This window comes from Gopherus flavomarginatus, chromosome 11 (assembly GCF_025201925.1).
Source record: "Gopherus flavomarginatus isolate rGopFla2 chromosome 11, rGopFla2.mat.asm, whole genome shotgun sequence".
Classification (NCBI taxonomy): domain Eukaryota; kingdom Metazoa; phylum Chordata; order Testudines; family Testudinidae; genus Gopherus; species Gopherus flavomarginatus.
Genome location: NC_066627.1, coordinates 26,856,719 through 26,883,504, shown reverse-complemented (window position 1 = coordinate 26,883,504; position 26,786 = coordinate 26,856,719). Strand labels below are relative to the sequence as shown.

Genomic DNA, 26,786 nt, shown 5'->3' with positions numbered 1-26,786 from the left:
CCAGGCCTTATCTGTTGGAGGGTGGTGCTCTTGCAGCAGCCTTTCCCTACATTCACCTTCAACTTCCTCTGAACACTGGCTCCCCGTGGACCCTCCCTAGGGACCAGCTCCACAGCCTGGCTCTCTCAGACCTACCCATGACAGATGCGAAAGCCCCACCAGTTGCTAAAATTCCCCTTACTGACAAGTGCTCAAATCCCGTTTTTCAGTTGCAAAACCCTCCCACATTCACCTTCTTACCTCTCCTCCCCACTCCTGTGTATATAATACGTGGGGTGTCGAAGTTCCTGGGACCCCAACGAACAAATGGCCCACCTGTTGTAACTGTCTGCCATGAAAGTCTCCACAGGAGGGTGTCTTCTGAAGTGATGGGCAGTGTTTGAGCAGGGGTAGAAGGAGAGTTGAGGGTCTGGGTTTTATTGGGGGAAGAAAGGGGCACGTGTTGAGCTCTGTCATCCCAACTATAGGCATGGCAGAGATCTAATTTTCAGTCCTGCAGTCTCTGTTTCCAGAGCTCTATAGTAGCACAAGAGAAGCCTGGCTTAGCATTGAGATTGGAGACACTCATGGTTTTGCACAGAGATTCCTGCTGCTTTGATTCTCCAAGTAAGAGAGCATCGGTATTTGTCATTTGATTTTCTTGCTAGAGGTGAATGTGGTGCTGGTGGAACTGAGAGAAGTGTGAATGCTGGCTGGAGCCAGGGGATGTGCACAATTTGCCCCCCACTTTTGCCCCAGCTCTACAAGAGTAATTACCTCCCCTGCTAGTCCAGTTGTGGGCCCCTCCAAACAGTTCAGCTTATGCGCTGCACTTCTGACCTGTGCCCTTTTACTCTTCCAATTCCGGGCTTCCACACAGTTCTGCCAAAGCACTCCAATCCTGAGCTGCAGCACCCCTTGATGTTCCAGTCTTGGGCCTCCTCCCATTGCCCCAGCCTATACACAGCCACTGCCTGCCCATCTCAGCCCTGACTCACTCTGTCCATCTTGAGCTCCTGTTGAGAAGAGGCACCCAGCTGTGTTGCACTGTGTGGGGTTTCTTTGCTATGGACCAACATCCACTGGGGACTCAGATGAGAACATCAAACATGGTTCCATGGGTGACCTGAGGCAGGATTGCATCCCTGGTCTTAGAGATGAAATGCAGGAGGAGGGTTTGACTGAGCTATTGTCTGGTACTATTAATGAGTCATGTCTTGGTTGAAGGTTGTACAGGTGTTTAGACCTTAGGGCAATGGTGTCCAGCCTTATTACACAGGAGGGTCACATAAACCTAAGCACCACCTTGTGGGGGCCAAACAGATTCAATAAGATATCAATATGATTTCAGGTCACCTGTACTGATTATTAGTTTGTTCGTCTTGTTTCGTATGTATTTAGATAGGTTGTTTTTATGTGCAGTATTGTCTATTTAAAAACAAATAAAGAAATGAGTGCCTAAAATATGTATCAATTATAGAAAACAGGAAAAATGATGTACACACTATCACAAAAAGCTAATGAATCAATCGGCAGTTAGTATATTGTGTTGAAGCAGGCTGGGATCTTATGAAATGCTCTGGTGAGCTGTGTATGGCTTGTGGGCCGTAGGTGGAGCCCCCCTGCCTTCGGGGATAAGGATTCTTTTATAAGTTGGTAAATAAATACAGTGGGCCAAGCTTGATCTCTCATGCTTTGCCCTGGCAGTGGCCTTACTCCTGAGTTACGGTGAGATTGGTGTAAGAAGATATTACTTTATTGACTCCAGTGCAGTTACTCCTGATGTACTGCAGTGCAACTGAGATTAGAATTGGGGCCCATCCTGACCCCAGGGGAGTTGCACCTGTTTACCCCAGGTCTCAATTTGGCTTAGTGGTTTTAAAATGTCAAGAATGAGACAGGACCTGGAAAGTCATAACTGCTGCCTTCCCCAGAAGCACTTGGAAGGAGGCTGGTAGAAACATTAAGAGGTTAATTGAGGCCTTTCATCTCCACCTGTTCAGCTTGGCTTAGTAAGTGAGCCAAGCCCTTCCATGAGGACAGGGGAATGTGTCCTTAGTACAGGATGAGCAGGAACAGCCTAACATTAGCCCCAGACTATTCCTGCTCCCCTGACAAATGGGGCTGAGGACGGGGCAGAGACCAGGCTGCCAGCAGCCATTCTCCCTCTTAGCTGATTGAGTTAGTTACTGACTGGAGTTGGGGCATATTATTATTATTATTATGTATTTTATTAATCATTTATATTACAGTGTTGCCCAAAGGCCCCAGTCAGGATGAGGGCCCTCACTGGGCTAGGTGCTGTACGATCATATAGGAAGAGACAGGCCTTGCCTCAAAGAGTTTACAAGCCGCATTGGCAAGACTGACAGACTGTCCCAGATAGACAACATACGAGTGAAATAAAAGGGCAGAGGGGCACAACTTGTTACATTTGGTTTTTTTTTAAATTATTTTCCAGATCACCCCTCCGCCCCATTCCTTCCCCTCTCCTGGACTGCCCCAGCCAACCTGCTTCAGCTTGCTGACCCAGGGTCCCCTCATCCCAATCTGCTCATCCCACAGAAATAGCTTTAGGCTCAAGAGGGAAAAAAAGCTACAGTTACAGACTGACAGAGAATGTCTCAGGGCTCCTGACCTAGACCCCTGGGGCAGAAGCCCCTCTTGGCCAGTCCCTTCCCCCTGCAGTGACTGGTGGCAGCTCTGTGCCTCCCTCTCTTTGCCAGGGAGATGCATGGAACCCTGCTGCCCCTTGGGTTAATACAAATGACTGCTAGTTGCAGATAGTACTCAGCTGCAGGAGGCCTGCAGGTCACACATTCGAACCAAGAGCCAATCGTTCTACTTGTTAACTTGTTCTCCAGTTAATATGCAGCCTTTTTATCACAGGGCAAGAGAACAGCTCTTCTCTTCCATCCACAGTCCTCCCCGCCACACACCTCCTTTCTCTGTTGTAAGTGCTGCCAGCCAGTTCACTTCTGCAGAGCACCTCTTGTGACTCTGACACTGGTTTCTTGCTGAGCATGTCCTAGCATCCTCCAGGCTGGGATGCTGTCCAGGAACTTTTCAAAGGCATCTCTGGGCCTGACTCTCCTCTCACACTAGTGCAAACTAGGAGTGATCCCATTCGAATCAATGGTGTTTCACTGGTGAGCACCTGGTATAAGTGGGAGGAGAATCTGACCGTATGCATAATCATTATTATCAATAAGCAGTACTTACCTGCCTTCGCCGGAGATATTTCTTGCTGCTTTTTGTAGCACTCAGCAACTCCCGATCTTGTTGTACAGAGATGGAAAAATAAGGGACATTCCTTGTAATAAGGGACTGTTGGCAACCCTAGCTGCACCTGAGCTCTGACCATGCCAGCACTTGCAACTCAAGAGGAACTTGCTTCACCTGAACAAGAGAGGAACCACAGGGAAGACGACTGTCACAGCTCTAATACCCACTCCCCCAGAACCACCCGGAGAGGGAAAGGAACAGGAGAGCACTGAAAGGTCCCACTCTTAGATGACCATAGATAATCAGATTGGATGTGATAGGCCCATGTAATTAATCTCAGCCAATCACTGGCTAGGACATAGTTTAAAAAAAAAAGTCAGCCAATGATTACTAAGTGGTAAATAATGTGGTCAGTCTTGGAATGGTGTAAAATTTCCTCTGAGCACATGACCTCATCTCAGCCAATTGGAGTGTGTTTGAGCAGGAAATGCTGGTGACAGCACACCACTGGCCAGTGTGAATATAAATCTCTATTTGAAGTAGGATTTAAATAGCAGCTGAGTCGGGCCCAGGTCCTAAGTGGCTATTAACTCCCAGGTAATGCCCTCTGTGCAGGCTCTTCTCACAATCATCAACCTTGTGAAAATAACAGAGGAAGAAAATATAGATTTGAAGGACGTTGAACAGTAAGGTAAATTGTTTTCAAAAGTCTGTGGAAGTGATGTGCACTTCGTTTGCTGTTCTGGCCTTTTTCTCCCAGTTAATGCCTGGCCAGAGCTGGCTCCAGGCACCAGCGCTGCAAGCAGGTGCTTGGGGCGGCCAGTGAGAAGGGATGGCACATCTGGCTCAGCGGCGGCAATTCAGCGGTGGGTGTCTCAGTCCCTCTCCGAGGGAAGGACCTGCTGCCGAAGAATGAAGTGGTGGCCGTAGAGCTGCCGCCTGCCGCCAAAGTCCCGCCGATCGCTGCTTTTTTTTTTCCCTGCTGCTTGGGGCGGCAAAAGCACTGGAGCCGGCCCTGAGCCTGGCAGTGGGACACGGCCTCCTTCTGTTGGGTGTATCATTTCTGATATTGTAATTACACCGAGTCACCAGATTTTGCATTTCTTCTCATCATTGTTCAAAAGCTTAAGTAATGAGAAACTGAAACAGTCTCCTTGCCTCCTGAATGCCGTTAGGTTTAGTTGAGTTGACAGACAAGTAAGTAGAGTTCCCCTATTCCCTCTACTATTTTGATGTGAGTATGTTTGATTAAGTTGCTCTACCTTAAGCACAGGGCCCAAGTAATATTGATGGGGTTTTTGGTCTTAAGTGCATCTTCTGCAGCGTTTCAGAGACTGGTCTGCAAACAGAATAACATGGGATCTGTGTTACAACCAAGCCTAAAGGGGCACTAATCGTGGGTTCATTGCTGGAAATCTTGATGTCCTCGGTCTGTCCATCCATCTGCTGCATCAAGCACAATTCAGAAAAGTTACCTGTCCAAATCTCACCATCTCCAGGGAAAAGTCCCCTTAAGGCTAACAGGTGTTAAAGGAAGGTAGGAGTAAAACGACCCAGAGCAGGATTTGAGCCAGAAAATCTATTGAAAGCTCAATAGGGAAGATAATCACTTTGTTGGAATGGGTACAGATGTAATGCTAATTCAGCTTATGTACTGGAATAAGAACCCAAGCTTCCTCAGTACCTAACCCTCATTCCCTTTCCTCCCTGCCTCTGAAGATCCAGATTCTTTCCTGAAATCAGCTCGCCTCCAGCGCCTGCCGTCATCTTCATCGGAGATGGGCAGTCAGGATGTCTCACCGCTGCGGGAGACCAGCAAAGACCCATTCTCTGCGGACTGCAGCTGCCGCCAGGATGGGCTGACTGTGATTATCACGGCCTGCTTAACCTTTGCGATGGGAGTCACGGTGGCTCTGATCATGCAGATCTACTTTGGGGACCCACAGGTAAGTGGAGGCTTTTTTATTTAAAAAAAGGATAATAAACTAGCTATGGGAAGAATTGGCTGCTGGGTACTACAGCTTCCTCCTTTGCTCTCAGCAATTAAGACACCCAGCAAATGCTGGTAATGCCAAAAAGGGACTGTAGAATTGAGATTGGGAGCCTCCATACCGATTCCCTCTCAGTGATTCCACATCAGATCAGAACCGTTTACACAGCAAAAGCTTTTTCTACCAGCCCGTGCTGTAAGGTCCCTGCAGGATCTGAGAGTCAAGCTAGGTTCTCTCTGCTCTTGCATCATCGTTGCGGCCAGAGATTATGCAACCAGATTTATCTGTGAGGTTTTGGTGATGATGCACTGGAGAGAATAGAATCCAGCTCATCCTGCCCTAGTTGGCTCTGTGGTTCAAACAGGAGAAAAACCTAGACCTGAATAAATGTAGTCAGCAGCTCTGTTATTAAGGCAGAAAGCACCTTTGATACATAGTAACTTTTCTGACAATAACAGAGCGAAATGATAGTGTTGCTGGTCTGTATATTGTGTGGGGCACCTGTCATTGAGGGGTATAATTTTTAAGTGGGACTAGGCAGTGTAATGGTTTAAACTACAGAGGAACCCCCTGCTATTCCTTACCCAGGTCTCATATTTTACACACTGGCCGTCTCTCCCCACTTCACCACAAGGATTTCACAGGAAAGGCAGCACTGCTGTGCGGGCCCATTTTACTAAGACTTCGTTGCTTTGACAAAATAGGCTACAGAATATTTACTAGTGTGCTGTGATGTCGTGTAATGGGGTGTGTGTGTCGCAAACAGGTGTCAGTGGGTCTTGACCACACTGTCCTCCCCATACTGCTCAATGAGGTGGGAGGTCCTGGCTAGATGTCCTGGGGCAGGTTTCAGAATGGGAAAGGAGCATCCTTGCTCTTTCAATTATTTGGACTCTTGCTGATGCACAGAGTTCATTTGCAATAGATATCTGTTTAGATAGCAGTCTGTCTAACCACCTATCTGTCTGTCTGTGGTGTATTTTTAGATTGCTCACAATTAGAGTACTGTACCTAGGTGCTGAACATAGTAAAAGCAAACTGTTTCCTGACCATCCTTGACAAATAGCTAGGCCCTGCTGCAGGGGTTGTGTTTAGGCAGGGGTGGCTCCAGGCACCAGCACGCCAAGCGCGTGCTTGAGGTGGCAAGCCGCGAGGGGCGCTCTGCCGGTCACCATGAGGGCGGCAGGCAGGTTGCCTTCGGCAGCATGCCTGCGGAGGGTCCGCTGGTCTTGTGGTTTCGGTGGACCTCCCACAGGCTGCCGCCGAATTCGCGGGACTGGGACCTCCCGCAGGCAAGTCGCCAAAGGCAGCCTGCCTGCGGTGCTTGGGGCGGCAAAATGCCTAGAGCCGCCCCTGTGTTTAGGTGTGTACACAGGGATGGGGGGCCCTGCTATGGGGTTTTGTTTCGGTACGTGGTGGTGATGGGAAGGCCCTGCTGCAGGGGTTGTGTTTAGGTGTGTACACGGGGATGGGGGGCCCTGCTATGGGGTTTTGTTTAGGTGCGTGGTGGTGATGGGGGGTCCCTGCTGCAGGGGTTGCGTTTAGGTGTGGTGGTGGTGGGGATGGGGGCCCTGCTGTGGGGTTTTGTTTAGGTGCATGAGGGTGATGGGTGGCCCTGCTACAGGGGTTATGTTTAGGTGTGTGCAGGGGGATGGGGGCCCTGCCATGGGGGTTGTGTTCAGGTGTGGTGGTGGGGATGGAGGCCCTGGTATGGTGTTTTGTTTAGGTGCATTGTGGGGTATGGGGGGCTGCTGCAGGGGTTGTGTTTAGGTGTGTCCCCGGGGATGGGGGGCCCTGCTGCAGGGATTGTGTTTTGTGGGGATGGGGCCCTGCTATGGGGGTTGTGTTTAGATGTGTTGGAAAAATGAGGGCCATGCTGTGGGGGTTGCTTGTGATGTCTGCCTTGGTGTTTTCTTCAGTTTTGTATGGGATTTTGAAAACATACAAAACATGAAGAGGTTTGCGTAGAACAAAGAGGCCAGCTGTTCTCAGCCCTGTCCAGGTGCCAATTGTGGTTGTGACATAACATGGTATACCTAGGGCTAGAGCATGGCTGTAGGAATGACCGGCGGCATTAGAGCATTTGGCACTTCACCAGTAGCAGTGGCTGGAGGCCTTTTATCTAAGGAGAAGTCAGGCCTGGCAGTCTCAGCTGCAGCACGAGGAGTGACGTAGTCAGGAATCCAACTGCTCAGCCGTTTACAGGTCAAAACCAACCCCTTGAATTGTACACAGACACAAACCATCTGCAGCTGCCCATGTTCGTTCTGGGCCCCAGACCAGGCCCTGCCATGGGCTTGAATGCGAGCGTGGGAAATGCTCGTTCCGCCAGCAGATGGCGCTGCCTTTCTCCTACCGCATGGCTTTGCTTCTCCTAGATATTCCACCAGGGTGCCGTGGTCACCGACGCTGCCCGCTGCACGGCGCTGGGCATCGAGGTGCTCAACAAGCAGGGATCCTCAGTGGACGCAGCCATCGCCGCAGCTCTGTGTGCAGGAATAATCAACCCCCACACGTCCGGCATCGGCGGGTAGGTGCAAACCGGTCGCTGTGCTCCCCTCTGCTGAGAGGGCCCACTTGGTGTGGTGGCATGCTTTGGGGGCAGAACCAGGAGGGCACTGGGTCTGGGCAATGGGGCCAGTGTCGGGCCAGGAGTCTGGTCAGGCAGGTGGTGCAGAGCTTTGCCAAGGAGCTGAAAGGAGTTCCTCTCTGTGCTGCGGCACTAGGGCTGCCCTGTGCTCTAGGGATGGGCACGGAAGGAATTGGGATCACAAAGTGTCATCTGATTCCATGCTTCTTGCCTCCTTTCTGCACCTGCCAGCTGGTGATGGGGAAGGCTTCCACTGCATCCTCATTATAGGGATGGAGCCCGACGAGCCCTTCACAGCCTTGAAAGCAGGGGAGAGGCTACAACGATCCTTCTCCTCTGTGTGCCTCTAGACAAGGTTGGCCACGCTCTGTCCTTGCTCTTCCTGTGCACAAGGACTATTCAAGGCTAGTGCTGATGATAGTGTTAGCCTCCCCAAAGGGAGAGCGCTGTGACCTCACCCCCTCTGCAGCAGCCAGCAGAGACGGGAGTGTGGGGAGAGTTCTTGGGAGCCAGGCTGACACATGCTGCCCTGAGTCATGCATGCTGCTTCTAAGATCTTCTGCTGTGGAGGTTTGTCATTGCACCACCCCTAACACAGGTGCAATTGAGTCCTTATTCTAAACTATCATGCTGGATGCTAGTGAGGAGGCAAGTTTGGCTACCAAATCATTGTGACAGTGGTAGACCAGATCCTTTCTCCCATCCTTCTGGCTGCTTTGCTTTGCTAAGGTGGGCCAGTGGCAGGAGAGAGGCATGGCTGGAGTGTGCTGCACTCTGATGATCCAGGACCAGTTGAAAGGTTCCCAGAAGGCAATTCCAGCAAGCACAAGCTAGAGCAGCCCTGAGTCTGCTCTAGCATGTGTAGGGGTGGATCTGGCTCCCAGGATTGGGAGAGATTAAACAGAGGTAGAATGCTCCCTATTCCCCCACTCCAGGTATGCTGAGTGGATCTGTCCTGCTGTGTTTTGGAGAACCGAATAAGATTTGTTACACCTGTAAATCATGGCCCTATTACAACAGCAGCAGTAGCATGTTGCTATATGGGAGTTCCTTCAACTACTGGTAGGACAAAGTGAATGTAAGGAGATCTAAACTGGAGGAATGTGCAGAGTGAGGGGGCTGGAGGAAAGTGCCAACTGCACCAGTTTGGACTCCAAGTGACCTCACCACCCCCGAGTCTAGCCTACTGCCTGGAGCTGCTGCCTCCCTTTGGTGTTAGTTTCGAAAGATGTTATGCAAGTGAGATTTGAACCCTGCGCTTGACAGGACACCTGGAAGTCCCAGGGAATGTTACATAAATGCTGTCACCTGATAATGTCTCATCAACTCGGATTTGAGAATCTTTTATTGTAAGTGGAACCCCTGGTTTGATCCCAAAGCCTGTTACTAAATCTCTGTTTAGGATTAAAAAACAAAACAGAACAAACCACAAATGGATGGACTAGTTGGGAATGGATTTAGGAAATATGCAATATACCCAAGACTTCTAAGGCTCAGAGTCCCTGTGTTCTAATTGGGGATTAAAGCATTAAGTGAACAACTAAATTTTAAACCAACGGGCACAAATAATTAGCTATTGGAACAATGTACCACGGAATGTGGATTCTTCATCACTTGCAGTCTTCAAAATTAGTTGTCCTTCTAACATATGCACTGGTCCAACCACAAGCTTTAGGGATTAATGCAGGAATCGTTTGGTGAAATCTATGGTCTGTGTTATGGAGGAAGTCGGACTAGGCTGGCCTTCGAATCTATGAGCAATAGTCAACAATAATGAATAATCTCACTTTCAAAAAAAGCTTCAACGTTTTTGATTCTGAAGGTGTTTTTAGTTTGAACACTGCTGGTTCATCACCTTCCTCTCTGCTGTCTCACACCTTTCTTCATGATCTCCCCCACCAGGTTTTAGTTGTTAAACTTGTAGATGTATTGTAATGGTTTCTAATGCATGCTAGAATGTGCCCATTATGACATGTGGGCCTCTTGAGTACTTGGGTCACTAAATGTGAAATGATTCCTGTGATCTCAGCTGCAGCAGAACAGGCCACATTGTACACATAGAAGCATGATTTCCTAGGGTGACACAAGCCCATTCTTGATCTAAATGTTTATTCTGGAGCCTGAGTGTGGTAGAGATTATAAATAAGTCATTTCTCAGATGAAACTGATTTCTATTGGGTCATATAAACAGTTAGGACACAAAGAGCTGCTATATTGGTGTGAAGGGAAGGTTGTATTGAAGGAACCTGGTAAAATCCATAGTTGAACAAGTCCCTGTAATAACTACATTGGAAAGTGGAGTTGCATTGTTGTTTGTATAGCCGTGAAAGTCAAGAAGATGGCCCCATTGTGCTAGGATGTATGCACAGGAGAGATAGTCCCTGCCCCCAAAAGCTTACAATCTAAACAGAGAAGACAGGCAAAGAATGAGAGAAAGAAAGTGCTGTTCTCTCTGTTTTATAGAGGGGGATCTGAGACACAGATCTGGGATCTTAGCCAAGATCGCACAGGAAGTCTGTGACAGACCTGGGAAGTGAACTGTGGTCTCGTGAATCCCCATCCAGGCCTTCACACCAAACCCTGCTTTTCCCTGTGGGCATCTGCCAAGGACATTGGGATTTTTCCTGTTCTGTAAATTATTAAGAGTGCTGACTAACTGTATTTTGTGTGTTTTGTGCAGAGCTGATAATAGTGATGCTTAACAAACAACCAGTCATCATCAGAGTTAATAAGGATTCCAGAACAAGTTAGAAATAGGCTTATGCAGCAGCTTTCAGGTCTGGATTTTGTACACCCTCATGTCTGAGCTGATGTGTTTGGAGCCAGTACTTTGCTCTGGCCCACTCTAAAAATAGGGCCATTTTCAAAATATGGACTGTGCTTTAGACTCTAAATACACTCCCTCTCTAAGGTTTTGGCTTGTGCTCACCTGTAGATCAAATGTGCTCATGTTACAAATCCGAGATCAGAGATTGGGATCTGAAATGCAGACTGAGCTCTTTCTGCCTCTTATATCATCACTGGTGATAAAGATTCTGTCACTGGCATCAGCTAATGGATTAGGTGAAGTTTCACAAAACGGAACAGCCTCCAAGTCACTCTCCCCTGGCTGTGATGGTTCTGCCTGCCTGCCAGGAGTGAATGCTTGTGTGCGCCCATGAAGTCAGCAGAATGGGGTACAGGCTCACAGCTGCATTAGTAAATGCTCGGGGAGTCCAGTGGACAGCAAGGAGCTCTGTATGCCCAATGTGCTCTTTCTTTGCAGTGGGGGAGTAATGCTGATCCACGATATCCGGAAGAACAAGAGTCAGGTGATTGACTTCCGAGAGACAGCCCCTTTTGGGATCCAGGAGGAAGGCCTTCGGAAGGCCTGGGAGCTGAAGGTGGGCTGGAGAACCTTTGTATTTTCTTTTTGTGGGGCTTCCTTGCTAACGTTCCCATGTCTTCTCCTTCCAGTCCCCACTAACCCTGATTCCCGCAATAATGTATGGGCAGCAAGTGGTGGGATGTCTGTTACTCAAAGGGGAATTTAGCTTGGGTGAAAGGTGCTGGGGTATCAAATCCCCTCTTCACAGAACAGATACAAACACAGGTCAAGCATCCTCATTCCCACACCACTCCTCAGTCTGACTCTGGAGCCATTCATTCCAGAGCTGAGAGGGGAGTTCGGTCTCCATGGCCCACTCTCCTGAGCCTGCCAACAGCAGGGGAGGGTTTGTCAGTCCTGATGGTGGTTTTTGTAACTGACTACGAGGAGCTCTAGGTTTTTGTCCACTAGGAGCTGAACGGAGACTTACCTACTTGTTCTTCAGAGGCCACAGAACACTTACATGATGACGACCGTCTTTCCATTATTGAGCCAGCCCAGATTAGCCCTGGTGGCCTAGAGGGGAAATGTTTCATGTGCAACGTAGAAATCCCTTGAGCCAGCAAGTCTGACTGGAAATGATTAAACCGGATCATGCTTGGGGATAAGGGAAATTAAGTAAGAACGGTCTACTTCAGAGAGTGAGATACCAAGGAGATAGGCGCCTGAGAGTATGTCTACATGGCAAAAACCCAGGTAGTAAAGAGTTTCAGAGCCTGGGTCTACAGATTTGAGCTCACACTATGGAGTTGAAAATAGCCATGTAGATGTATGGGCCTGGGCTCTGAAGCCCAGGGAAAGGGTTGGGTTTCAGAGCCTGAGCGTGAATGTCTGCATGGCTATTTTTAGCACCATAGCACAAGCAGGCTCTGTGACTTGCTGCTGTGCAATTTTTTTAATTATTTTTTTTGCCATGTAGACATACTTTTAGAAATATCCAAAATGTTAGACAGATAAATAGCAAAGGCTGCATGTCATGGGACTGAGCTCATCCCATTGGCATCATTGGGGTTACATCAGGAATGAATTTGCCCCACTTTCTTCCCAAAGGCTTTTACTCCTTAACTGTAACATAAGAACATTAGAACATAAGAACGGCCGTACCGGGTCAGACCAAAGGTACATCTAGCCCAGTATCTGTCTACAGACAGCGGCCAATGCCAGGTGCCCCAGAGGGAGTGAAGCTAACAGGCAATGATCAAGTGATCTCTCTCCTGCCATCTATCTCCATCCTCTGATGAACAGAGGCTAGGGACACCATTATTTACCATTTCTGGCTAATAGCCATTTATGGACTTAACCACCATGCATTTATCCAGTTTTCTGTTAAACACTGTTATAGTCCTAGCCTTCACAACCTCCTCAGATAAGGAGCTCCACAAGTTGACTGTGCGCTGTGTGAAGAAGAACTTCCTTTTATTTGTTTTAAACCTGCTGCCTATTAATTTCATTTGGTGACCCCTAGTTCTTGTATTATGGGAATAAGTAAATAACTTTTCCTTATCCACATTCTCCACATCACTCATGATTTTATATACCTCTATCATATCCCCCCTTAGTCTCCTCTTTTCCAAGCTGAAGAGGCCTAGCCTCTTTAATCTTTCCTCATATGGGACCCTCTCCAAACCCCTAATCATTTTAGTTGCCCTTTTCTGAACCTTTTCTAGTGCTAGAATATCTTTTTTGAGGTGAGGAGACCACATCCGTACACAGTATTCAAGATGTGGGCGTACCATGGATTTATAGAAGGGCAATAAGATATTCTCAGTTTTATTCTCTATCCCCTTTTTAATGATTCCTAACATCCTGTTTGCTTTTTTGACCACCTCTGCACACTGCATGGACATCTTCAGAGAACTATCCACGATGACTCCAAGATCTTTTTCCTGACTCATTGTAGCTAAATTAGCCCGCATCATATTGTATGTATAGCTGGGGTTATTTTTTCCAATGTGCATTACTTTACATTTATCCACATTAAATTTCATTTGCCATTTTGTTGCCCAATCACTTATTTTTGTGAGATCTTTTTGAAGTTCTTCACAATCTTCTTTGGTCTTAACGATCTTGAGTAGTTTAGTATTATCTGCAAACTTTGCCACCTCACTGTTTACTCTTTTCTCCAGATCATTTATGAATCAATTGAATAGGATTGGTCCTAGGACTGACCCTTAGGGAACACCACTTGTTACCCCTCTCCATTCTGAGAATTTACCATTAATTCCTACCCTTTGTTCCCTGTCTTTTAACCAGTTCTCAATCCATGAAAGGACCTTCCCTTTTATCCCATAGCAGCTTAATTTACATAAGAGCCTTTGGTGAGGGACCTTGTCAAAGGCTTTCTGGAAATCTAAGCACACTATGTCCATCGGATCCCCATTGTCCACATGTTTGTTGACCCCTTCAAAGAACTCTAATAGATTAGTAAAACACAATTTCCCTTTACAGAAACCATGTTGACTATTGCTCAACATTTATGTTTTTCTATATGTCTGATAATTTTATTCTTAACTATTGTTTCGATTAATTTACCCGGTACTGACTTTAGACTTATCGGTCTGTAATTGCCGGGATCACCTCTAGAGCCATTTTTAAATATTGGCATTACATTAGCTAACTGTGTTGTCACCAGCCCTTGTACCTACATTTCTGGCATCTTTAACTTCTTTCACTTCATATGGAAAATATGCTAAGACCCTTCTGTATGACGAACAATGGCCTCTCCTTTGTGGTAATCGGTGACAGTGTCCTTAGGGCGACTTGACTCTTCCTTTCTGTGCTTTCTTTTGTCCAGCCGGGTCTCCTGGTGGGGGTGCCAGGCATGATACAAGGGATGCACGAGGCACATCAGTCACATGGAAGGTAAGACTATTTCATATGGTTTTAGCTCTGCACAGAGTGCACTCTACTGAAAGGTGTTGCAGGATAAAACACCCACTTATTCCAACTTGTCAGCTGCTCATGCTGTAATCTCCGGTCAGTGGCAGATTCAGCTCTCATGTGGGTTCCATGGCCATAGGATCTTGCTGTTGGAAGAGCCCCATAAGCTCTGCCCCCGAGCTCACCCTGCAACAGGACTCTCTTGATATTCTTGGATAGGCTACTGATTTACTTTCCCTTGGGACATGTTGTTTTCCAGGTCTCTCCCTTTGAAGTGGAGCACTTTTTGTCCCTAGTGCACTTTACAAACACTGGCTGGGGTTTTCAGAATTTCACAAATGCAATCACAGGACTGATTTGCATGTGCAGTTATCACGGATGTGCCTGCAGTCGCATGTCTATGACTCAGTTTTCAGATGACCTGAGCACTTCAACTCTCATTGAATTCAGTGGCAACTAAGGGCATTTGAGCCATGTGAAAACCAGACCACAAACTTAGACAAAAATCTAATTAACTAATAGAACAGATTGATTTTGTTCCCTCCCACCCCTCCAAGCTCCCCCACAAAAAAGGATGTTTGGCCAAAACAAAACATTTCATTTTGGTTTCAATTTTCTGGGTTTTCGACAAAGAAATTAAAATTGAAAAGTTTGGGATCCATCCCTTTCTCTCATAGAATAGAATAGAATATCTGCCATTTGCAGGGGAAAAATAAGTGAGGAGGTGAGTTTAAAATGAAAAAAATTTTTTTTCAAGAATTGACTTTTTTCTGGTTTTCATTTTCTAAAAATATTCTGCAAAAATTTTCACATGAATTTTTTTTCCCATCTCATTCAAAACCATTCATGGAAAGTATTGGGTTTTCTGATCAGTTCTACTCAATGAATCCTTGCACCCACCCCTGTGCAGTAGATCAATCTTATTACCTCCATTTTATAGCTGGAACATGGAGGGGAGGCATTAAGTGACTTCCCAAGGCTACAGAGATGGGGACAGTTCTGTTCTCTGGCTGCAACAAAGAGATTTCCAACAAAACATATCCTAACTTTACCCCTGTCCTAAGCCCAGTGCTAGTCCCCTGAAGACAGCTCTACTTTTACTGTGCTCCATTTCAAATGCAAATTCCTCTTTGTGTTTTCTTCTTCGCCAGACTCCCATGGTCAGAACTTTTGGGTCTTGCTGCCAACATTGCCCAGGACGGATTCAATGTCACGCATGACTTGGGTGAGCACCTTAACGCAGCAAAGGGGTCCTACGTGATGTATGCCAGGAAGTATTTCCTCCTGCATATGTTAAGGAAGAAAGGGACTGCATTTATGTGTTTGGAATGTGGATGGGGCTTAACTTCCTGGAATTTAATGCTCTTCAGACAGGGAAATGCACTGCATCAGGGTTAGAAATCTGAACAGCACAGAATGAAAGATCAAGAGTGGATCTTTCCTAGGTGGACTCTTTGGTTTGGGCTGATCTCTCGTTAGAAATAGCATGTTGGAAACATGAAGTCAGATCCTGCACTATTGGAGTCTCTGGGAGTTCTCCCATTGATAGTGTGGGCGAGTGCAGTGCAAATCCATGTATCTATCTGATCTAATCTGGCTTGTTACTGAGGCACCTCTCACCCTAATGTTCAAACACGTCTTTCCCATAATTTTCTGGGTGGACACTCCTATGGTACCATTAGACTTTTCCTGAACTGAAGCTGGAGTCCTGATTCACTTTACATTAGCACATTCACTAGAGCATGGCCCCTCTGCTGGGGAGGCTGCAGATGGCCAGACTGTGTCAAAAAGGGTCTGTCTACACTGCAATTAGACATCCACAGCTGTCCCGTACCAGCTGGCTTGGACTTGTCGGGCTCAGGCTGCGGGGCTTTTTAATTGTGGTGTAGACGTTTGGACTCAGGCTGTAGCCTGAGCTCTGGGACCTTCCTACCTCACAGAGTCCTACAGCTCGAATGTTTCCACCTCAATTAAGCAGCCCTGCAACCAGAGCCCCATGAGTCTGAGTCAGTGAGCACAGGCCAGCTACAGGTTTTTAGCTGCAGTATAGGCATACCCAAAGAAAGCTGACCTGCTGGAATGGAGCATGATTAGGGGTATGGAACAGCTTCGGTCTGAGGAGAGATTAAAAAGACTGAGACTTTTCAGCTTGGAAAAGAGATGATGAAGGGGGGATATACTAGAGGCCTATACAATCTTGACTGGTGTGGAGAAAGTGAATAAGGAAGTGTTATTTGCTCCTTCACATAACCCAAGAACTAGGGATTACCCAATGAAATTACTAGGCAGCAGGTTTAAAACAAACTGAAGGAAATACTTCTTCACACAACGCACAGTCAACCTGTGGAACTCATTGACAGGGGATGTGAAGGTCAAAACTATAACTGGGTTCAATAAAGAATTAGACAAGTTTATGGAGGATAGGTCCACCAATGGCTATTGGCCAGGATGGGTGGAGATTCAACCCCATGCTCTGACATGTTGCTAGCCTCTGTTTGCCAAAAGCTGGGAGTGGATGGCGGGATGGATCACTCGATGATTACCTGTTCTGTTCATTCCCTTCTGAAGCACCTGGCATTGGCCACTGGCAGAAGACAAGATACTGGGCTAGATGAACCATTGTTGGTCTGACCCATTGTGGCCATTCTTATGTTCTTATGAGCATTGGTAGCAGGCAGGGACTGCGCTTATACTGGGCATTCCTATGCTGCCTCTAGCAATGGATTTCTTTGTGGATGGAGGTCAAGGTGCAACAGGCCAGGCTGGCAGAGCAAGAAGCAAATTAGACCTCCTAGTGCCAGCCACAGTGCGTGTGGATCTACTGGTACAACTCCAGGCAGGGGACTTGCACACTTATGCTTGCCTTTATGTTCATGCATCAAACACTCTCCATACACAATGTGGGAAAGTGCAGTATGTGCACTCAAGTGTGCACAGCAAATGCAGACCAATGTGTCTTTCCCAAGGACACACAGCAAATCTGTGGCAGATCCAGCAATGCAATCCTGACCCCTAATCCAAATCTCATGCTATAGCCACAAGACAACTCATCTCCTACTGTTGACTGGTCACATGATGATCCTATTGCCCTCATGATCCATGACTATCTATCACTTTTCAAAGAGGGCAATGAATGGGAATCCCTCTCATGTTCTCTCTCTCTCTCTCTCTCTCTCTCTCTCTCTCACACACACACACACACACACGCACACACACACACACACACACACACACCCTCTCTTAACAAACCAGAGAGCAGAACTATACAGGCTGCAGATGCATTATTGGCAGCCATCTTCTTCAGCTGGTCTCTGGGGGTGATCTGAATGTCCTAGGTTGTCTCCTCCTGTAACACCACTGTTACCTTTCTTGCTACAGCCAGAGCTATCACTGAACTGAAGGAGCTGAACTACTCTGACAAATTCAGAGAGACTTTCCTTCCAGATGGCCAGCCTTTGTTGCCTGGAATGTTTGTGAGGCGAGTTGATCTAGCCACCATTTTGGATCTCGTTGGCTCAGAAGGGGTCTCGGCCTTCTATGATGGAAACCTAACCCAAGAGATCATTACTGAGGTGAGCTATGTCTGTACTTACCTGCACATGGATTATTGCATAGTTAGTGCAACCTAGCACAGATAATGATGCCACCTAGCTGTTCCTTGTTTTAAATGTGGACGGACGCATCCTGAGGGTGAGCAGTAGCCAGTTTTGACTTGAGTGATTAAAAATAAAAATTTGGCACTCAGTTTTTCTCCCACCTGTGTGTAACTCCATTGACTTCAATGGAGTTAATCCAATTTAAATCAGGGTAAGTGACCAATGAAGCGGCGCTATCACCTATGAAAGTGAAATCTACTCTTTCCTCTATCAAAATGTCCCAGAGAAACTACAGAAAGGGTCTAATTATCTTATATTCGATAGGTTTTTACAATCATGTCTAGAGAACCCCATTTGTTTAATCTCTATTACATTTGATAGGACTAGTCTGTAAGGATTGAATGGTTAAAGTTTTGGAGGAAATTTAGGTCCTAGGAAAAGTGCTGGAAGGCCTTAGAGAACAATCCTCCATTTGACCACCAAATTTAGTGGCCCGTTAGTGGCTACTAACGGGCCACTAAATTATGCTACTAACTCTTTGCACACCAAAAAGCTATCATACGGTAATGACTTTCAGTCAGTAACAGCTTTGGGGTATTTGAACTGGGGACCTTGAGGTGAAAGTCCTCACCATGAAGACCCCATTCCGTGAACCTTTTCAAAGCATTTGAGTCAGAGTCACAACCATAGTTAATGAAGCCAAATTTTCCCAGGTGAGCACTGATGTGGTTTTGTGTAAGTTGCTGTTGAGAGAGGTGCCAGTGCTACCCAGCCTTTGCCCACACTCACAATTCGTTACTCAGCTGCTCTGCTTTAGTTTTGTTATGTTAGTAACTTCTATAGATAGGAGTTTCCTGCAGTCCTATAAATACAGGCTTGATTTTTAAAGGAGGGAGCATTATCTTTTGGTTAGAACACTGAACTATGAGTCAGGAATTCTGGGTTTTCTCCTGGGCCTTGCCATTGCCTCACTGCGTAACCTTATGCAAGTCACTTAGGCACCAACTTCCCCAGCTGAGATCAGTGGGATGTACAAATGCCTAGCACCTCTGGAAATCAGGCCAGAGGGTCTAACGTTGGATAACCAAAATTGGGGGGCTCTTCTGAAAATATGGGGCTTAATCGCTCTGTGCCTCAGTTTCTCCATCTGTAAAAGGGAGATGGTAAGCAGGGCTGTTGTGATGCTTAGCTAATGCTTTGGGATTCTCAGCAAACGGCACTAGGGAAGCAGCATATATTATTTTTTGCCATGCTGATACATAAACAAGAGGTCATGATAGCCTGTGGTCTCAGAGCCTGTGCTCAATGACTGATTCAGCTATTCAGTCACCATCTTGGACTGCTCTGAGCTGCATTCTGCTTGCTGTAATGAGGCTGCCATGTTCAGAAAGTTCTCTGTTGCCCGCTCTGCTTTGGCAGCACCACAGCGGGAAGGGAGGTCTGAAGAAAGGGAACAAAGATAAAAAGTTCCAGTTTCTAAGTGACTTCTGTTTAAAATTGCTGCACTTCAGTGCTAACTTACACCACATATTATGGGATTGCCCTGTGTCCGTCTTTTCTGGACTGAGGTAAATAGTGAAATTTCTTTCTCTCCACCCTAGTGGAAATGCAAGCTGGCCACACCATCCTAGGCCTAACCAATCCATCTTGGAACCTCAAATCCTTGGAAAAAAATGTGGGTTGCACAGAGCTCTGATCAGAGCCAAATGTTTAACTCTACCTGGTGGCGGTCCTAAGTGCACCCAACTATCACAGAATGGTACTCTGACTTGGGGAGCCTGGCGGCAATGGAACCAATAGATAAGTGTATGGATATATGGTCCACATTTCCGGAAGTATCAGAATAATCATTTAAATTGTTCATTAGTAGGGCTCCCTGTCTGTCACAGATGTCGCAGAAGTCACGGATTCCGTGACTTTCTGCCACCTCCTTGACTTACGCAGCGGTCAGTGTGGCTGACCCTAGGGTCACCCAAGCAGCTGGTTCCAGGGCTAGGTGCACTGTCTACTGCTTGGACGGCCCTGAGCAGCTGGCCCCAGGGACCACCCGAGGAGTGGCTGGTGCAGCTGGCCATGGGGAACACCCTAGCAGCAGCCCCCTGGGGTGTGTCCCCGCCAGCAGCAGCCCCCCCCCCCAGCCCCTCACACAGCAGCAGCCCCCCCCGGCACCCCTGCAGCATCACCCCCCTGTGAAGATTTAGTCAGGGATATAGTATAAGTCATTGATAGGTCACGGCTGTGAATTTTTGTTTATTGCCCGTGACCTGTCCATGTCTTTTACTAAAAATACCTATGACTAAATCATAGCCGCACCCATCAGGTAACCTTGTGTTGTGTAGTGCTCCCTGAGATCATAGTACCTCCCATCTTTCCATAGTATCCCCTCCCTCTCTCCCTTTTCCCCCTCTCCTCTCTGTCCTATCATTCCTCTTCTACCTTCTTTTACTTAGTTTTTGGGCTTTTCTTAGGTCTTTTTCTTCCTCCTCCTTTTCCCGAAAAGGAATAATTCTGGCGATTAACATATGATCTTTCTTTACAAAGAACTCCAAACTAGGGCTGAATTGCGAAAGCTTATGCTCAAAGCTTATGTTCTTTTTGCGGATACAGACTAACACGGCTGCTACTCTGAAATATGACCATTGTTTCACAATATAGGCAAATCTCTTTAACCTGTCAAAGATTATTGGTTATATTTTACTCTTTTGATCTTGCCTATCTTGTTTTAAAATCTGATCCTGACTTTTTACTCCAGATTAGATAGCTTTCTTCTCTTTGCTATTTTTGTTATCTTTGTCATCTGTGCTAAAATAAGCACTAAAGAATAAAGCATGTGCACAAAAGCTGCACTTCCAGATTTCACTGGAGAGTGGTGATCCCTCCCATATGACCCTGAAAGTTATTCCCTTCCCAGGGTTCCCTTCATTTTGCGAGTGTTCCCAAAATGCCATGGCCTGAGTGTGAAAAGCTGCTGTTTGTAGAGTAATCACGCAGAACTTGCAACAAGTTCTTGGGCCTTTCTCCATATCTCCAAGAAGGGGGAACAGCTCACATCTCTATGCTGTGCTAATCCCTGTTTCGTTACCCACCCTCCCCCAAACCCTCTGCTGCTGCAGAATTGCAAAGAAGTGGCTGCCAGGCAAAGGGGGAGCTCTGTAAACAGGAGTAAAGCAAAGGGAGCACAAAAAAAATGTCAGGCAATGGAGTTAAGCTCCTGATTAAAACTTACTCTGCACAGAAGAGCAAAGTAATGAGCTCACAGGTAAGCTTAAAGTGGCTTGTTGTTCTGATTGAACAAATGACTTTTAAGATGTGCAGTTGGGTAAATCTGCAAGACACCGGATCCCTTTTTTCCCTCCTAATGCAGAAAGGCTCAGGTGGGAAGAGTGTTGTTCTGGGAATTTGATACGACCTCTGTTTGTTTATCAGATGCCTGCTCCCCTTTGCATATCATTCACACTCCGTTTGCCTGATTAGCAGCTGCTGTACTCAGTTTTATGCTCGTGTGACTCCACTGGGCTAGAGCCTCAGCTAGTGCAAGTCAGTGGCCAAGTGATTTCAGTGACGCTACTGAAGTGTAACGCAGTTGAATTAGGGCCTTTATCTTTGGGGATGTATCTATTGCTTGGTGCAGGGAGTGGGGATTAAAACTATGGACCACATTTTCAAAGGGGCAAGTGCAGGTGGGAATTTGCACATCTTAGGCAGACGAGATGATGCGTACACATGCTGCACTGCATGTGAGTGCAAACCCTGACTTGCACGTGCCCTTCAGGCTATTTGTGTCCCAGATGAACTTGCCCCGCATGGGAAAGCATTAGCTCTCCTGCTCCTGTGCTTCATCTGTTAATGGTTCCACCTGAGCCGGTATCCTCTTGCTGTGCTGAGTGGTTCATTACGAAAAAACAGATCCCAAAACTGCAGGGTCTGCTTAGTCTGGTCTTTGGGGTGGAAAACCAAAGCACGAGCTAGAGCAGCCATGGGCCTGAGTCTCGTACCGCATCATACACTGATGTCGCTCCATTGGCTTCAGTGGAGTTACTCTCATTTATACGGACGTAAGTGAAGGGAGCCAGGCCCATATGTGTTTGGTTGTAAGAGTCCAAGGGTTTTGTGAGTACACACACTCCAACTTTAAGGCCAGAAGGGGCAATTATCATCTGCTCTGACCTTCTGTAAAACACAGGCCATGGAATTTCACACAATCGCTCCTGTAGTGAAGGGGGCTGCCCTTCCCTTCCCTGTCTATAAGCCCTCTTGAGACCAATAATTTGTACTTGAACTAGACCATATCTTCAAGAAAGGCATCTGGTCTTGAGTCAAAGATGCCAAGTGATGGAGCATCCACCACATCTCTTGCCTTTCTGTCTTTTGTACTGACTGTGATGGGTTTTGCTGGGGTACAACCTGGAACTGAGGTACTGTGGAACCCTCTGGCATACCAGCCTGGGTTCCCTTACTCACTGGGATGCTGTGACAAGCTGCAGACTGCTCCCGGCCCTGCATTTACACAAACCTTTACACAGGCAGGGACACACCCAACTTCAGTTATATGAAGACTTCTCCCCCCAGCTCCACAGCCTGGGATCCAGTAGCGCAGCTAGGGGGGGAGCAGGGGGAGTGGCTGCTCCCACTGAGCAGAAAAGTGGCACCTTTTTAATTTTTACTCACCCGGCATCACTCCAGGTCTTCGGTGGCACTTTTACTCACCTGGCAGCGCTCTGGGTGGTGTTCCAGATCTTCAGCACCACTTCAGCGGCGGGTCAGTTGGGGTTTGTTTGTTTTTTCTTTTTGCTTCGCAGCGGATGATGCCTTTTTTATGTGTTCACTCCCCCTGCTGCTAAAACCTGGCTTCGCCACTGCTGGGACCCTGAGCTGAACCATCTTGCCCTGGTCAAAAGCTTGACCAGTATATGTTTATTACCCAGTCCGCCCCTCCCTCAAAGTGGAGAGGACAAAGCACCAGTTTTTGTTCCTGAACAGATTCCCTCAAGAGCTTCAAGCAAATAACACTGCTGTAGGTAAAAATATAAAACAGATTTATTAACTACAAAAAAGATAAGATTTTAAGTTATTATAAGTAGTGAGCATGCAGATCAAAGCAGATTGCCTAAGAAATAAACAAAAATGTAATCCAAGCTTTATAAACTAGATAGGATTTGAATCAAGCAGTGTCTCACCCTGTTAGCTATATACAGATTATAGCTTTTGCATACGCAGACAGGAATTGTTCTGTCCTGCCTGGGACTCTTACTCTCGCAGTTCAGTCTTTGTTCCTCAGGTGTTTTCAGGTGTTGTGTTGTAGGGCAAGTGAGGCCAAGTGATGATGTCACTTCCCCCTTTTATATCTTTTTCCAGCTTGCTGGAAAGATCTTTTGCTGGGACATGAGTCAAACAGTCTCCATTTGAGTACGTGCTATCTCTGAGAGGTTTCCATTGTATAAAGTTCCTGGGGTGATCCTTGTAAGTGTTTGATTCTCTTCAGTGGGCCATTAACATTGTTTGGCCTTTTTATTGTTGTACCTGAAAAGCTGCTTGTGGGTGTTCCCAACCTCACAACACGTTTCAGTGGCACATTCAGAGCCAAACGTCATAACTTCCTATACAGTGATACCATACACAATTTAACAGGATGTTAATGTTCAACAGATTGAAACTTTTAAAATGATCTCTCACAAGGCATACTGTGTACAAAACATATAATAATTATACCACCATGGTGACTATGGGGCGCAGAGTGTCACACTGACATGGCCTCCATGGCAGTATTATCTGCGCACCTCACGATATTTAATCTGTTTAGCCTCACACCATGCCAGGGAGGTAGGGCAGTGCTATTGTCTCCATTTTACAGATGTGGGATTTAAGCTCAGAGAAGCTAAGAGACTTCCCCCGGGTCACACAAGAAGTCTGTGGCAGAACAGGGAATTGAAGCCAGGTTTTCCAAGTCCTACTGCCCGAACACTGGACCAGTCTTCCTCTCCTTGGCAATCTGTTCTGATCACCTTCACTGTTTAAAAAAATTGCATTTTCTTCCCAGAACCAAAATCCCACATCCAGACACTTCTGAGCAGAACCAGAGCTGAACATTTCAGGTCACACCTGTCTCTGCAGTAGTTCTGAGACATAATTAATTAATACTTGTCAAGCACTTTGAGATCCTCAGCTGAAAAGCACTAGAGAAGTGCCAAGTATCCTCATTATAATGATGATTACTGCAGAGGTATCTAATGGGCTCCAGGGCTGAGATGCAGGCCTCATTACTCCATGGGGTAGCTTTGGCCAAGTGATATGTGCAGCAAGCAGTCTGTAGGAGGAGTTAAAAATAAAAGGAGCCAGATGTCCCTCTTTCACTGGCATTGCTACAGAGGAGAGGAGACTGAGAAATAAACAGGTAAAGAACCAAGGATGAAAGGAGAGAGAACTCTGGGAGAACCTGGGGGAAAGGTTCCTTTCGAAGAATGAGCAAGCAAAGTGCACGCTCTGGAAAATGTGAGGAGGAAGACTAAAGGCAATGGATCAGATACATCCCTTGGGTCACCCCAAGTCTGCAGAGCTGTAGCAGTGCCTGTCACCCCATCATGCCATGGAGGGAGATGCAGAGCTGTTTCATAGTGTCTGTTACCTAGGCATGCTATAGGGACTGGGCTACAGAACTTCTCAATGTGTTGACGCTTAGATGCAGGGGGAGGGACCAAAGCAGTTTTTAGTCATAAAGAATGGGATTTTCAAAGGAAACCTAAGGCAGTCAGGCACTCAGATTCTATTGAAATTCAATGGGCTCCTAACTCCCTTAGGCTCTGAACACCACAGCCAAAATCATAATAAGAGGCGAACTGGTGTTTAACCAAAGTCGGAATACAATGTTGTTTACTGAGGTGGCAGGCTGACTGCAATAACTCATTGACTCAGCTGCTTTGATTTGCTCTGCCTTGCCCTTTTGTTCAGGTCCATAACTATGGAGGAGTCCTGTTAGAAGAAGATTTCATTAACTACAATGCTGTAGTGGAGAATCCAGTCCACACGGTGTATCAAGGTAAAGTGTCCTGACAGCCCTGCCTCTCCGGTGCACAGGCTGCTACATCCTGTGGCACGTGATAGCATCAGTTAGCAACTGTAAATCTGAATTGCCTCCCAAAGCCAGGGGAGAAGTGAGTGTGAGGCAGCAAAGCCACTAAGCTGTAACCTCTGTCAAAGTACTGGCTTGTGTCTGCAGGGAACAGATCCGCCTATGTCATTAAGATTGTCCCAGTCACCTTCCTGCTGCAAACTGGTGACTGTGATGCATCTCACAGTAACTTAAAATGCTTCCAACATTTGACACAGGATCATGTTTTCCTTGACAGAACAAGCTTGTATTCTCTGATCCTCACTTGTGAGATATTGGCAAGCCCTCAGATAGCTTTGGGACTTGTGAAAGCAAGTGTTGATATTTTGATGTAACATCATCACACAGAGCCACATCTTGACAATGTGTTGATGCCATATTGTAACCTGATGTAAGCCAGGCCATGTCATAGCCCAGGAGTTTTGTACAGCTTTCAAATGGCCCTTAAAGGTGGTCTGCAAAGGGGAAAAACATGGGGTTATGCCCTTTTTAAGTCTTTTTACGGTGGATAGAGAAGGCCTGAGAGTAATTTTTTCCCCTGGTTTTTCTTTTACCGTAAAAATAATGGAACTGTGAAAACTGGTCATTCTGTTTTGCTGGAGGTCTTTCTTGGAGGAGCCGCACATCCCTTAACTTCCTCATCCTTTAATTGCAGGGGAAAGGTGTTTAACAAATAACCCTTTCTTCTTTTTCTGCTCATTCGGACATAGACGAGATTTGAATTTCTAATGTAAGAAACAAGCAGGAAAAAAGCCTTCCAGGTCTTCTTTATCATCAAAAAGTAGAAAAATGCGCCATTATCCTATTGCAATAGGGTGGCCAAGTATCCCCTGGTGGCCAAGTGATGACTCTGCAGCCCCCTGCCTCTCATTCTGCTAGCTCAGTTTCCTTTCTGGAACACCAGCCCCAAGGCTACCTCCCCAGGAACCCACCACCAGAGTTAGCGCCACTCCTCCGTGATTCGTCTCCCCAGGCACAACCTGCCTCAGTCACTCCTCCTCTTCCTACCCTCTGACTGTCCTTCAGAGCTCAGGTGTAGCTCTGTCCTCTCTGTCTCAGTTGGGCTCGCCTGCTCTGACACGGGGGAGCTAGGCATGGTCTACTCACAGGGACCAGCTACCCTGTGACACCTGTCTTTTAAGAAATCTTTTTCAAATCTCCTATAATTACCTTCCCACATTTGAAATGATTGTTTTCCTTTCCTCGGATGACAGCTCACTGTAAAGTGTTAAAGGTAGAATAGTCCTATAAAACCTTGACAAAGCAGCTTCTAATGTGAATAGCTGTATTCCTTTCCTCTCACCTTGACAGGTCACCTCATTCTCAGCCCTCCACCTCCACATGTGGGTCCTGCACTGATCACAGCTCTAAATATCCTGGAAGGCTTTAATATCACAAGCCAGGTAACCAGGGAAAATACCCTCCATTGGATAGCAGAGGTAAGACTGGGCTAACCACTTGGCTGAGTTTTCTCTGTTGATGTAAAAGGGCTTTATTTCCCTAAAGATTGTGCAGAGAATTTACATAGGAAACTCCCACTGGGGTTAATGGGAAAACAGCCTGCTAAGATTTAAATCTGGACTTTGCTGTTGTACTAGACGTATGCAGGTACTGTAGGATACTCCTGAGTCTCTTGATTATCTGAACCCCTTTTGCTTGAACAAAACTTTGCAAAGGAACAGCTGTATTGCCGTTTATTTCCTGTATGCAGTCATTGCCACAGCTGAGGACAGTTCTATTTCCTCATTGTTAGATCAGTGTAACAAGCCACTTAGTTATTGACTTTAACAGAGGACTCTTAGGGGATGGGGGTGTTATAGCTTGTGGGCAGATGCTTCGTGTTTGTGACTGGGATTTGGAAGTCCAGAGAAAAGCCTGCTCTGTTCAATCCTTCCCAGGTTTTATAGTGAGCCAGTGCCTGCTGGATAGGACTGGGAGTTTTAGTGAGCACTGTGTAGATAGATACAGTTGGATGGAATTCATCACCTTGCAAAGGGCCCTCCTTACTATTTAAGCCCTAGGTGCCAGATTCTGCAGTCCTTCATCTAGACTC

At 46.7% G+C, this 26,786-nt stretch overlaps 1 protein-coding gene across 2 annotated transcripts in view; it reads left to right on the top strand.

The window, feature by feature from the left end:
* The window catches only part of GGT7 (gamma-glutamyltransferase 7), a 48,465-nt gene that overhangs the window by 5,762 nt on the left and 15,917 nt on the right, over nucleotides 1–26,786 (top strand). Inside the window, exons 1-9 of one of the 2 annotated variants that reach the window (XM_050917329.1) lie at nucleotides 3,768–3,895; nucleotides 4,924–5,150; nucleotides 7,574–7,725; nucleotides 11,051–11,168; nucleotides 13,947–14,014; nucleotides 15,184–15,257; nucleotides 17,411–17,604; nucleotides 24,574–24,661; nucleotides 26,045–26,172. In XM_050917329.1, coding sequence (XP_050773286.1) covers nucleotides 4,983–5,150; nucleotides 7,574–7,725; nucleotides 11,051–11,168; nucleotides 13,947–14,014; nucleotides 15,184–15,257; nucleotides 17,411–17,604; nucleotides 24,574–24,661; nucleotides 26,045–26,172 — 990 coding nt within the window. In that variant the 5' untranslated portion in view covers nucleotides 3,768–3,895; nucleotides 4,924–4,982. Of the gene's footprint in view, nucleotides 1–3,767; nucleotides 3,896–4,923; nucleotides 5,151–7,573; nucleotides 7,726–11,050; nucleotides 11,169–13,946; nucleotides 14,015–15,183; nucleotides 15,258–17,410; nucleotides 17,605–24,573; nucleotides 24,662–26,044; nucleotides 26,173–26,786 lie in introns of those variants that run through there. The other variant, XM_050917328.1, reaches the window with a different exon arrangement.